The sequence below is a fragment of the Desmodus rotundus genome, chromosome 7 (assembly GCF_022682495.2).
Source record: "Desmodus rotundus isolate HL8 chromosome 7, HLdesRot8A.1, whole genome shotgun sequence".
NCBI lineage: Eukaryota > Metazoa > Chordata > Mammalia > Chiroptera > Phyllostomidae > Desmodus > Desmodus rotundus.
The window spans coordinates 14,730,235-14,742,942 of record NC_071393.1 but is presented as its reverse complement, the minus strand read 5'-3'; the positions used below and the strand labels follow the sequence as shown (position 1 = coordinate 14,742,942).

The window sequence follows — 12,708 nt, the reverse complement described above, 5'->3', positions numbered from 1 at the left end:
ATATTCTAAGATAGATGTTGAGAATATACATATTAAATTATTTAATGTCTACAAAAACACTACAGGTAACATGTTTTTATCTTGTTTTTAAGAAAAGTAAATAGGTGCACTCCTGAGCCTTTCCCATCTCCCTCTTCTTCCCCCCAGGCTTGTTGCCTTTGCTTCCGTCCTAAGCTCAAGGCCCCTTCCTTTGTTCTGTGTGCAGGTCCTGAGTCTGGGCTGGCTCACTTCTTCTATTTTTGTTAACTTTCTAAATAAACTTTCTCTTACAATTTGGAAAAAAAAAAAAGAAAGAAAGAAAGTTAAATAAGCAAAATGTTTTTAATGTAACCAGCAAAAGGGCCTGGGAAATCCAAAACAGGATTCTGGTGTTCTCCATATTGAAAGAAATAGCTGAATGCAAAAGTCAGTGAAAATACATTAAAAAAACCACTAAGCAAATTTAGATAATAAGCAAAATCTATCCTTTAGCACATAGTAGGAAATCACCAGAAAATGATCAGCTTATATCCAGATGCTGATGTGTGGAATTCAGAGCTGTTGAGGAAATGCTGTAAAAATGAGAAATCACAGAAAGAAATATTCGACGGCCAGGGTCATCCAGTGGGTCCCTTTGGGGGGCGGGGGGTGGAGATACAAATTTTGTTACACCTGCACTGGCAGCCTAAACCGAGGCTGTGTCTGTCAGACACCCTGACACAGCTCCAGGCTTGCAGTTCCTTCCTGCTGTGTTGCTGGGAACCCCTAGAGAAAACAAAGCGTGAAGAAGCTTGTTTAATTATGATGGTATTTAAAGGCAATTTTGGTTTCACCACTAGTAAATATTTATTGAGTGGCAGGAGCAGGAATCAAAGTCAAGTTCTTTGAGGTTTTCCCTGTTGGTGCTGGTGTTTCCAATTTGAGGCCTCTGGTCCATGTTGTTCTCCTAGCTCCGACAGCGCTCTGTGGTGGGCTCGTACCATTAATGCATTTTCTCTCCTGCTTGCAGTGGTTGGAGACCAGACCTAACAGACAGGTGTGTCCAGTTTGCAAAGCCGGGATCAGCCGAGACAAAGTCATCCCACTCTATGGCAGGGGCAGCACTGGGCAGCAGGACCCCAGGTGAGGCCTTGGGGCACCTCTCACACCCACTCTTCCCCTTTGGACATGAATTCACTTCCATTCTGTACCAGCTCACCCCACCCTTTACTCGGGGCTTGCAGATCCTCAGCTCTGAGGCAGTTGTGATCCAGATGGGAGTGAGCTGGGAGGGGAAGGGAGCCAGGTTGCCACTTGCTGAGCTATAGCGCAGATATCCACAGGGTGTCTGCCAGGGGCACGCAAAGTGCTGTAAAGGAGCAGCCTGCGACGCACGGTGTCTAGCAGGAGTCTGCAGGGCAGTGCAGTGGGTTGCTGTAGCAGTGATGTATAAAATATGGGGGGCGGGGACAGGGGTCTGGGAGGCTTATAGAGTGGGGATTTGGGGCTTTTCATTTCCATGACCCCTATATCACGTGGTCCAGGGATAGATGTCTGGCTGGCATTCTTCACCAGTCTGGGTCAGGCTGTCTGAGAGAAGTAGGCTGAGTGCAATCTGCTGAGAATCTTACAAACAAGCTGATTGGCTCCTTAATTTTCCATAGGTAGGGAAAAACAACTGCAAGTAGAACAAAGAGTTACTCAGTGTTTGGTTTATTTTGGCATAGGTCTGTTCATGTACTGGGCAGGAAAAGGGGCATGACCCTGGCGAAGAACTCCGAGCAGCTCAAAACATTTTCACTGTTTCCGTTTCAGAGAGAAGACCCCTCCACGTCCTCAAGGTCAGAGGCCAGAGCCGGAGAACAGAGGGGTGAGGAAAATTCTAGGAGAAGCATCTTGTAATGAGCCCATAGCTTTAGAAGTTTCTCTCTTGGCCCTGTACTTTTTCCTTCTTGATTATAAAACTAGAGGAAGACTTGTAAAATACAGAAAGGAAAGGAGGGAAACCACTATAATCACACCACCCAGAGACAACCACTGGGAACATTTTGGTCCATTTTCTTTTTATGTTTCTATAACGATGTATACATACACGTTTTATGGGCCTTTTTATGTCTGCGTATTTTATTTATAGATGTGCATATATGCATATGTTTTTTTAAATATTTGCCTCCTGTTGTGTAACCCTCTTTTAAAATTTCACTTACTCTATGGTAAGTGCTTTCTGTGCGCTGGGCATCCTTCTAGGCATAGATGACACATCCGTGAGCACAGCTAAGGTCTCGCCCTGACAGAGCTTGCATTCCTGGGGGGGGGACTTTCAGTGATAGAGCTTCAGCTTTTATGTACAGTGTCCCTGTGTTTGGACTTTATATAATTTATTTAATCTATTGTTGGGCATTCTGCTATTTCCTTCCCCCCCCCATTTTAAAAATACTCTGATCAACTTACAGATTTTTGAGCAGGTTCATGATTATTTTACTAGGATAAATTCTTAGAGCTAGAATTACTCGCTCAAAAATCGTGCACATTTAAATCAGGCGTTAGTCTTTTTTTTTTTAATTTCTTGTCAAAATATTTAAAATATTATAAAAGCAAAATATTTATCCACACTGCCAGAATCCCACAAGTATATTTTCTTCATTTTCCCATCTGTGTTTCATCTGCATGCTGTGTGTGTGTGTGTGTGTGTGTGTATCTTATGTGGTCGTCATCATTCTCTTCGCTGCTTTACATTTTAATTTTGACAGTATTTTCCATGACGCTCGGGAGTGTCCTGACTTCATTATTATTTAAGATTTTATTTATTTTATTTTTAGAGAGGAGGGTGGATGGAGAAAGAGAGGGAGAGAAGCATCTCTGTGTGAGAGAAACATCAGTCGGTTGCCTCTTACGCGGGCCCCAACCGTGGACCTGGCCTGTGTCCCAGGCGTGTGTCCTGACAGGGGTGGACCCTGCAGCCGTTTGGTGTACGGGACGGCGCTCCAACCAACTGAGCCCCCCAGCCCGGGCACTCTTTATTATTTTTAAAAGGTACTATTTATTCCATTGAATATTGATGCATTTTAATTTAGGTTTTCCCATTGAAGAACCTTTTAGTTTCTTCCAGATTTTGTTACAGAGTCTATCTTGGCACTTTTTTTTTTTCCTATTTGACTTATGGCATTTTCTTAGGATTCCCAGGAGTGGATTATTGAGTCAGGGGTCTTGATATAACTTGAGGGTCTCTTCTCCAGATTGCACTCAATAATAACAGCAACAAATACTTGTTGAATGACTATTATGTGCAAACAACTGTATGTAAAGGGCTTTATACTCACAAGCTCATTTAAGCTTCCCATCAACCCATTTAACAGAAGAACCAAGTGAGGCCCTGCAGGTGAAGTGAGTTATCTGGGGTCTCACAGACAAGGGCTGGAGTCCAGACGGGACTGCTGTGGAAGTCCCTGTTCTTGGCTACCAGGCAACACCACTGTAACCTTCGCAGGCTCTGCTTCCCGACAGAGTACTAGCTGCTGACCCAGGAATCGGAGGCCCTGGCCTCGGTGACTGCCATGCACACCTCTAGCATTTGCAAGCACCTGCAGTCATCAGTGATACTTTTTGCCTCTGCCACTGTAGGAAGGTAAACGCACAAAAAGTGAGGACTTGTGGGACGGGACAGTTGTTGTCAGAGGGGATCCAGGAGCTAGCCCTGGGGAGTGCGCTGAGTGAAGTGGCGGTTCCTGATGAAACGATCAATACCTTTCTTGGTTCTAGGAGCCTCGGACTCTCACCCATACTAGGTCTAAATAGGAGGCATTTCTGCACTGAGAAGGAAACTGGTTGTTTCCCTTCCGTGTAGGGTTCCCTCTTACTAAGTCGACTGCTAAGCTTTATAGGTAGTGCCACCAGCAAGACATTTGGAACTGGATATGCCAGGCTGCTCCGTATGGGGTGGGGAGCAGTCACTTTCACGATTTGTGAAAGGCTCACAAATGGAAGTGCTTTGTGGAGAGCATTTGGCCCGCTCATTTTTCTTCTTTTTGTCATTTCTGTCGTCATTCATTCTAAAGATCCACCCAGGGATGCAGGAAAGGAGAGGGATTTTTTTGTACAACACGCACAGCAATGAAGAGCTTGGGTTTTCGGATCACACTGACTTAGTTTTAGATCTGAGCTCGTTGCAACCTTCAAGTCATTTCACCTCTCCGAGCCTCAGTTTGGTCACTTGTAAAATGTGGGTGACGCTCCCGTAAAAATTAAATGTGATTTATGTATCCTAGTGCTTAACATGGTGCCCGGCACACAGTTAGCACTTAGAACATGGGAGTTACTTATTCGCAATATTACGATTCCTTTCGAATCTCATCATGTGAAAGGCAATGCAGTGTAGAACCTGAATGGGGGCAGAAGCTCAGGCCGACACACCGGACGGCCGACAGTGGCTGTGAGAGGGGAGGGGCTGTGAAATGGAAGATGGACGTGGAGACCCTGACTTCCTGTCAGTTATTTCTGTAATGTGTGAATTTCTTATAACAAGCATATATTACTTTTATATCGGAATATTTGAACTTCTCTAACTTACCAGAAAATTTGAGCTTCTTGACATTAATAGAAAATTTTTATGGAAAATACTTACCCCTATCTTGCCCACATACCCACATGTTGTCATGTACTTGTGACCATGGTGTCCAACCAATTTCATCTGATAACTCGGTCACAGAGTTTTGCTGTGTTGCTGCGTGGCAGCGTAATGGTCCTTTGAGAGCATGTATCGAGATTTTTATCATGACCTGCTTTGTGATGCTATTACCAACAATGTGTAGCTTGTACTGACGTTCCCTTGTACTTGGGCATAAGAGTTATCGCCAATTCTGCTGTTGTAAAGCGTGTAGAAAATTTCACTGGCTAGCGTAGGACTGGGAAAGAACCTGCAGCCCTAAGTACGCTGACTTGCTTCAGCAGAGTGTTCTACTTTGGGTCAGAGCCAGTTCTTTCTGGTATTCAAATCTCCTTAGCTGGGACTCCTTGTAGACTAGAAGGGCAGAGGGACCACCAGGGTTCCTCTGCCTTGGGGTCTAGATGGGAGGAAAAGATGTCCTCCCTCGGAAACAGGTGGCAGAGGACAGGGAGGAGAGGTGGGTGCCACACGTAACTTGACATGTTTAATAGGTGCAGGAGAAACCTGCTTGTTCTGCTTCTTAATTGCATTTCTTCCACACAGGGATTTCAAGGGTTTGGATTTGGAGATGGCGGCTTTCAGATGTCCTTTGGAATTGGGGCGTTTCCCTTTGGGATATTTGCCACAGCATTTAACATAAATGATGGGCGGCCTCCTCCAGGTGAGACCTTATTTCCTTGGTAATTCTACCTGAAGGCTTCTCCATATCTGGCAGTGTATAGAGCACAGATGATTGTTACTATATGGATAATCAGCTTTTTCAAAATGTGCTGAACTCTTTCCAGATTACCGGTAGTCGTGCTCATGATACTGCATGCTTGCCAAGTATTAGGCATGTCAGAGTGCTTTCTGTTACAAACTCGGGATCCTCATAAGCCTGTGGGACAGATGTGTGATTAGGTCTGTTTTACAAATTAGAAAATACTCAGTACTGTCTCCCAAGACATGTCCCATGCACATAAAATGAAAAGGTATAAACCTTTCACAGCTGAAGGAAAGCCTAGTCCTGCACATGTACGCCACCCCCCCCCCCTTACTTTGACCTTTAGGGGCCGGAACAAGCAAGGTGACCCACAAGGAGTCAGGGCCTCTCTATTCTCTGGCATCTCTGTCCAGTTTCCCTCGGGACACACATGGGGCTGGTCCCTTTGGGACCTCTGTGTAGGTCTGCCACCTGCTGCCACCTTCCTGCCTCCAGTGAGTTCGAGAATGCCAACTACATTCTGTGTAGAGCAGGGCAGCAAGGTGGGTGCCCTGTCCTCCATCACGATCTGACGCCCCAGGCGGGATCCTTACCATGGAGCCTGCAGAGCTGCTGAGGTCAGCTGAGCTCCACTTGCAGTGCTCAGAGCCCCTTGTGTGCTACGCACAGTGGGGACCAGTGCCTAGTTCCTCAGTGCAGGCTAGAAACTTACGCTCTAGGGACAGTAACCCACACCTGGGCTATCCCAGTTGTCCCCTGCCCCCACCCTGGTGCTTGGCACATAGCAGGCAATCGATAAGTCTTTGTTGACTGGTTGCCTGCATGGATCCCTCAGAGTACCTACCTGGGGAATAGAACCGCACCAAGAGCTCTTAATAATGCCCTTTCTTACCCCACCTACCTCAAAGGTTTCTCTTCTGTTCATGTTTCCTATGAGGAAGGAGACCCCAAAGGGTAGGGCCCCAGGAAGGCCTGATAGCTTGCTTCCTTCCAACTAGGTCCAAGGTTCACCTTGGGTTCCCCAGGTGAACATAGTTCCACAGCCGGGCTGGACTCTAGATCTCTTTACCCTCCTGCCACAGTCAGACAGTTTTCTCCTGTCGCGTTGGGTACAGCTTGCCCATCGGGGTGTAGATTCTCTTAACTCTCCTTCCCCGATAGTCAGTGAGCTCTGCATAGCAGCTTTTGTCAAAGCTGAGAGGAGAGAGACCAGTTTCTCAGCCCGCTTCTGCCCCTAGTTTGCTATGCAATAGCAATGGGAGAAACGGGTCATTTTTGCCTGTCTGGGCTCCAGCTCTCCCCTCTGGAACGGGGAGGCGCTCCATGAAGCGCTCTCTGAGAACCCCCCAGGTTCAACAGTGCCAGAATCTAGAGGCTCATGACTCAGGAGGCAGTGCTTCAGTTTCTTCCTTCTTTTAAAATTGAGATTGAATTTATTGGGGTGACATTGGTTAATGAACCTAAAGATTTCAGATGTGCAATTGTATAATGCATCATATTGCATTGTGTGTCACCACCCACTTCGCTTTCTTCTTACAGAAAATGGGAGTAGTGCCCACCAAGCGATAATGTGTGTGCAAAACACTTAGCACACAGGAGATGCTTAACAAGCAGTAGCTTTTCTTTCATTATTCCCTCTAAGAGTTCCCTGTCTTACTTGCACCTATAGGCCAAACCCCTTTGGAGACGTTGTCCTCATCGTTACATTATTTCACCAGTTTTCGTAATTCCAGTTTTGTTTTGCATGATGTTATTTTGGGTCTGGAAATCTTTTTAGTGTGCAGGGTTTTGCTGTGAGGAGTTGAAGGCTGATGCTTCTCGACTCTTTAGTGGGTAGTGTGCACAGCTGCAGTGTTCTGACTCTTCTCTTCTCCCTCCTGTCTCTCCAGCTGTTCCCGGGACGCCCCAGTACGTGGATGAGCAGTTCCTGTCACGCCTCTTCCTGTTTGTGGCCCTGGTGATCATGTTCTGGCTCCTAATTGCCTAATGCTGGGCTCCTGGCCTACATCCATGGCAGGGCCTCTGGACTGGTGACACGCCACCCCCACTCTTGCTGTTTGGCTTCCTGGATAATCCTGATCCCTGGAATCAGTGGGGTCAGTAACACGTCAAGGAATTTGGCTTCTCCGTCAGAGCTTAGGGACTCAATACCAGTTGTCAAGAACACTGGGGTATGGCCACTGCCATAAACACTCTGCTACAATCTCAGGCCTTGGCATTGAGTCGTCTCTCATGGGTTACACCGTGAAATCCTATTCCAGCCAGCTCAGCAGCTCCTGACTCTGCACAGGGAAGAGGCAGAAGAGAGAAACTGTCAGTACAATTTCACCCAAGTTTGATATTATAAGAACAAAGGGATGAACCAAATGTTACTTATGGAAGCTTTCTTTCATCTCTTTTAAATACCCCTTGGTAAGGGGCCTCCAAAGTCAGTGGGGGTCCTCATACAGAGAGGTTCCCCTTCCAGATCCCAGTGCTGCTCTGTCCTATTTCCTCCTCCCTCTCCTCTCCCTCTTCCTTCTCCTCCTCCTCCTCAGCAGAGATGCAAAAAATTGCCGTCCTATAAAAGATCACAATTGCAGCAGCTGAAGCTAGAATCATATCATGAATTCACCAGAGACCCAATGATCTTTGGTTGGCTCTGGGCCATACTCAGTGTCTCTGGCCCCAGAGAGTGGCTTGAATGACCTCCTTGTTTTCTGGCATAGATTATCCCAGGAGACATGTGGCTTCACTCACAGATTTCCCATCAACTTTCCCCAAAAAACTACACCCATGTGCCTCTCTGCCAGAGAGCACACAGCCTAGACTACTGCTGAGCATCAGTGAAAAGCTGCAGTTGGGACGCCAGTGGGATCCAGAGCTCCGATGCAGGGACCACCGCACGAGCAGCCCTGTCCCCGAGGCGGCAGAAGTTGCACGTGCACCCTCCAGATCTGCCTGCCCAGAGGCACCTGGGGCTTTGTCAAGTCAGTCCAGCTGCGTGTGGAAGACCAGCCTGCTCAGAGGCAAAGTTGTCCTTACTGAAGAGGCAGGGAAGAGGGAAGACCCTCATTTTGGCATGTCTCGATGGACTCCCCTGGGAACTCCTTGTGTGTGTGCTAAAACCAGGGAAGCATGCCACTCCAGAGCAGGCGACCCCTGATGATTTGTTAACGCCAGGCAGTGGGCCTGGGGAGCCTCGGCACGGTGATATCATGTGGTCTTCCTTTGGAAATCAGGCTTCCCCAGCCCTTGATTTGTTCTTCAACTTCACAAGCTTCTTCCTCCAAATCTGAGGGAGTGTGGTGCCAGGCAGGAGGATAGTTCACTAGATAGAATGATTCTTGCTCTGCCTGTCTTGCTCTTCCTAGAAATCTAGTATATTCCAGGAGACTCCGAGGGTGGAGGAGGTGGTCTTCCTCTGGGGCCTCGGTCACATCACATGCACGGCTCCTGGCTGATCTCCAGCAATAGCCAACAAATCGTGGAAAGCCCCACCTAGTGTTTTTTTTCCCAGATACGGCTCTGCATAGCATGTGGAAACCAAAACCTCACCCGAGATGAAGGAAGCCCGCCACCCCTCTCCACAGCCCTTATTCCATCACCCCCTGTACCTGTCAATGCCAGAGTTCAGTGTTAAAAGACAAAATATAAGTATTGAATAGGTAGTTCATTTGCTGAATCCATTTGGTAAGAGTAAGCCACCAGCTCTACAGTGTGCCTGATGGATTGTAAACATCTTGGGGGCACCCACTTAAGAGAGCTCTTTTTATCACCTGGAAATCCCCAAAGTGGGAGGTGCCCTGGATCTTCTCAGCTGGAAAGGACTTGGGGGACAGGGGCAGATCCCTCAGTGCAGTGGCTCCACCTGGTGGTGAGGGAGAGGACTTCAGTCACATGGGCTCACCAGAAATGGGTTTCCAGAAGAAAGGTTAGAAAAGGGATATGGGTGGGAAGATGAATCACTTGGACTCTTTAATGAAATGGACTGAGCGCAGGAAAGCTCTGCCAGCAAAGATATCCCAGGAACCTGTCACCAAACCCATGTTGGCTACATGCCCTTTGATTTTGAACCTTATAGGTCCCCACTCATCCTCCATCAGGAGCTGGGGCAGGAAAGCTGACTAGGGACTGCTGGCCCAGCCCTGGTGGGAGCCCCCCTTTCCACCACCCCTCATCAGGCTCACCACCTTGCCCCACTGCCAAGGCAGTTTTTCCTTTGTGTGTTTTTCTATGTTCTTAACCTCTACCCCCCACTCCTGCCACCTTTGCGGATCAGGACCAGGTCCGAACCACAGAAAGAAAATGACACCATGTACAGTGGCACACCTTGACCAGTCACTAATTTTCACTGTTGTGAAAGTGATTTGATTTAGAATTAAATGGTTTTACATTACCGGGAGCTGTGGACTTCTTGCCTGTGTCGTGGGTCAGGGGATGGCTGGGGAGCAGTCCCACTGATTGGCCTCTGGAAAGCACCTGCGCGTCCTTGGGACTGTCACACAGAAGATGAAAGCGTTCCAGCAGCCGTCGGTAATTAGAGATGAGACGCGTAGCGGGAGACCGGGCCTCATACGCAGCCCCGCCCACGGTGTGACCTGTCCGGCAGGCAGCATCCTGACAAGTATGTGCAAGCTGCCGCGGTGGACCTCAGCTGGCGGCCCGGCAGAGCCTTGAGGACAATTGTAGGCTATTCGCTGTCAGCATCTCTCCACCCGTTTTGTGACGGGGCAGGTGGCCTGCCCTGGCACTCCTCAGAATTCCTCAGTAGCAGAGTGTGAAATGGAAGATGGTAAGGTTACAAAGCTGGCCCAGCCTCAGGTCCCCTGGCACACCAGAACTACAGGTCATCCTTCCGAATGGGGCTCTTCTCTCCCTCTTACATTTTGACCTAATAGCACATTGATTAGTGCCAAGATATAGTAGAAATGCAAAAGTAAGAGAACTCCAGAAACTCAAGCCAAGTAAGAAAAAAACACGATTTTTGTTCCCAGTGAAAAACAACATACACAGAGGTAGAACAGGACAGTCACGGTTCCACAGACCAGTTGCCCAGCCCCAGTAACCATTAACTTCAGTCCAGTCCTGTTCAATTCCCACCTTCACACAATTCCCTCTCCCGTACCCGGACTATTTTGAGGCAAATTCTAGTCATACGTCATCTATTATTTCAATATATGTATATCTCAATAAGGATTTTTTAAAACAACCAAAATACCATTTTGTGTACCTTAAAAAATAATAATTCCTTAATGTCAATCGTTCAAATTTTCGTAATTGTCTCATAACTTTTTATATGGCTTATTTCCACTGCGATCCAAATCAGGGCCACACATAGCTGTTAGATGTCTCAAGTCTATTACACCCACATGTCCCTCTTCCGTCTCTTCTTTCCCTTGCAGTCCATCTGTCATAAAACACAAGTGCATTTGTCCTGCTGAGTTTCCCACAGCTTCAGTTTTGCTATTTACATCACTGGTGTTCACAAGCTCCTCGTACTCTTGTATGTCTTGAAAATTTGTTGTTACAGCTAGAGACTTGACCAGATTCAGGCTTGATTTTCTTTTTTTGTAAGACTATCCTAAGTAGTAGTGTACAAGGGGAGATCCCCCAGAAAAACAGAATTATCTTCCGGACGGCAGGCCCCTTGTAGTACAGGTTTTCCCCACTAGGTGAGTGTTCTAGGAACCCATCCCTACCGGTCAGTGTACCAGCTGGCTTTGTGAGAAGTTGTGTTTGGCTCCAGTGAATTTTTTTTTTTTGAAGACTCAACGCGTTTGCCCATTTCATGATGGGTGATTAACAAGCACACCTGCCCACACCGCGCTGAGTGTTCAGGAGTTTTTGACCCAAAACAGCATGACCCCCGTGCCCCACCTTCCTATTCACCCGATCTCACCCTGAGCAACTTTCTTTTTTTGTTTCCCTGGATGAAAAAAGTCCTCAAAGGGAAATGTTTTGCCAATGTGGAGATGTGGAAGAGGTGAGACAAAAAACAGCAGAATCACTAAAAGTCATCAAAATCAACGAGTTCAAAAACTATTTTGAGCAGTGAAAAAAAGTCATTGCATCAAATGGAGAGTACTTTGAAAGTGACTGAAGTTTAACATGTAAAAATAAATACACAATTTTTTAATAAATAAATTCCAGGGTTATTTGTGCTCCCCCGCCCATGTACTTCTTACTGCATCATATCAGGAAGCACATCATGTCTGGTAGCCCCTCTTCAAAATGAAGGACTAACTCCTTCCTGATCAGTGTCTAAAAGAGCATGCATTACTGTCCAATAGGATTTTCTGCTGTGGTGGAGCTGTTCTGTATCTGCACGGTCCAACACAGCAACCACCAGCCACATGCAGCTTTCCAGCACGTGAAGTGTAACTAGTGGTCTGAGGAACTGAGCATTTAGTTCTATTTTACTTGAAATAGCCACATGTGGCTAATGGCTATCGTATTCGTGCAGATTTAGATTAATTCATAGGGGTTGCAAATGACAATTGAAAATAACATCATTAAGAGTTAAGAAACAAGACTGTACTTTTGGGCAGAATGGGGCAACAAAATTACAGAGAATATGGGGATGCTGGTAGTTGTAGGAATGGCAGAGGGGTAACATGGCAGGATGTGTTCAGAAGAAAAGCTGAGTCCTGAGTGAAGGGCGTAGGGAGAGAAGCCATAGAGTGAGATGCAGTGACCTCACAGGGGCCTGGTTTGCCTTTATTTTATAGGCAACATGAGCTATTGAAGGTTTTTGAGCAGAGATGTGACACATAATTTTGGAAGATCAGTCTATTTTAGGTGGGATGATTCAGGGAGGGGAGAGACAAGAGACCTAACGCTGGCTGAGTTGGAAGCAAGTGGAAGTGACGCTGGGAAGGCTGGCTAGGGACCAGTAGACCAGTTTTCTCAGGATGGCGGAGCCTGAACCTTAAGGTTGTTTTCAGGGTCCAGGTTCTCATCATTATAGGCCCAGAATGTCGATTGTGAATCAGCAGGATCTGGCCTCAAGGACTGACCAAGCCATTGTCAGGTAATCAAACTGGAGAGGTGACTCCGGTGCCTTGGCCTTTTCTGCCCTCCAGAAGCCTCCTTTGCGTTCACTAGTGATTTGGGAAGGGTCTTTGGGTCCATACTGAAAAGACATATCTTAGTTATATCATTTCTACAGACTTAGGCTCTTCCTTTACATTTAAACTTGCATTTCTCAAGAGTTATCTGAACTTCTCTAGAAGGAACTTGGGGGACCTATTTCCCCCAAATCCTGCTGATGAAGACCATGAGGTTGCAGGTGGTAAAGAGCGGAATGAGAAAGTGAAGAGGCAGAAGAGCCAGACCTGGGTCCCTTGCTGGGAGGCAGAGGGAGAGGGAAGACACTCAGGGGTCTTGATTCCAGAGCTGCCAG

The 12,708-nt window shown here is 47.0% G+C and overlaps 1 protein-coding gene across 2 annotated transcripts in view; it reads left to right on the top strand.

Annotated features, from left to right (window-relative positions):
- RNF185 (ring finger protein 185) overlaps positions 1–9,702 on the top strand; it is a 31,647-nt gene extending 21,945 nt beyond the window's left edge. For both annotated transcript variants that reach the window (XM_024566550.3, XM_024566551.3), the window contains exons 4-7: positions 989–1,101; positions 1,774–1,828; positions 5,165–5,282; positions 7,214–9,702. In XM_024566550.3, coding sequence (XP_024422318.1) covers positions 989–1,101; positions 1,774–1,828; positions 5,165–5,282; positions 7,214–7,311 — 384 coding nt within the window. In that variant the 3' untranslated portion in view covers positions 7,312–9,702. The remainder of the gene's footprint in view (positions 1–988; positions 1,102–1,773; positions 1,829–5,164; positions 5,283–7,213) is intronic.
- Positions 9,703–12,708: the final 3,006 nt, after the last annotated feature.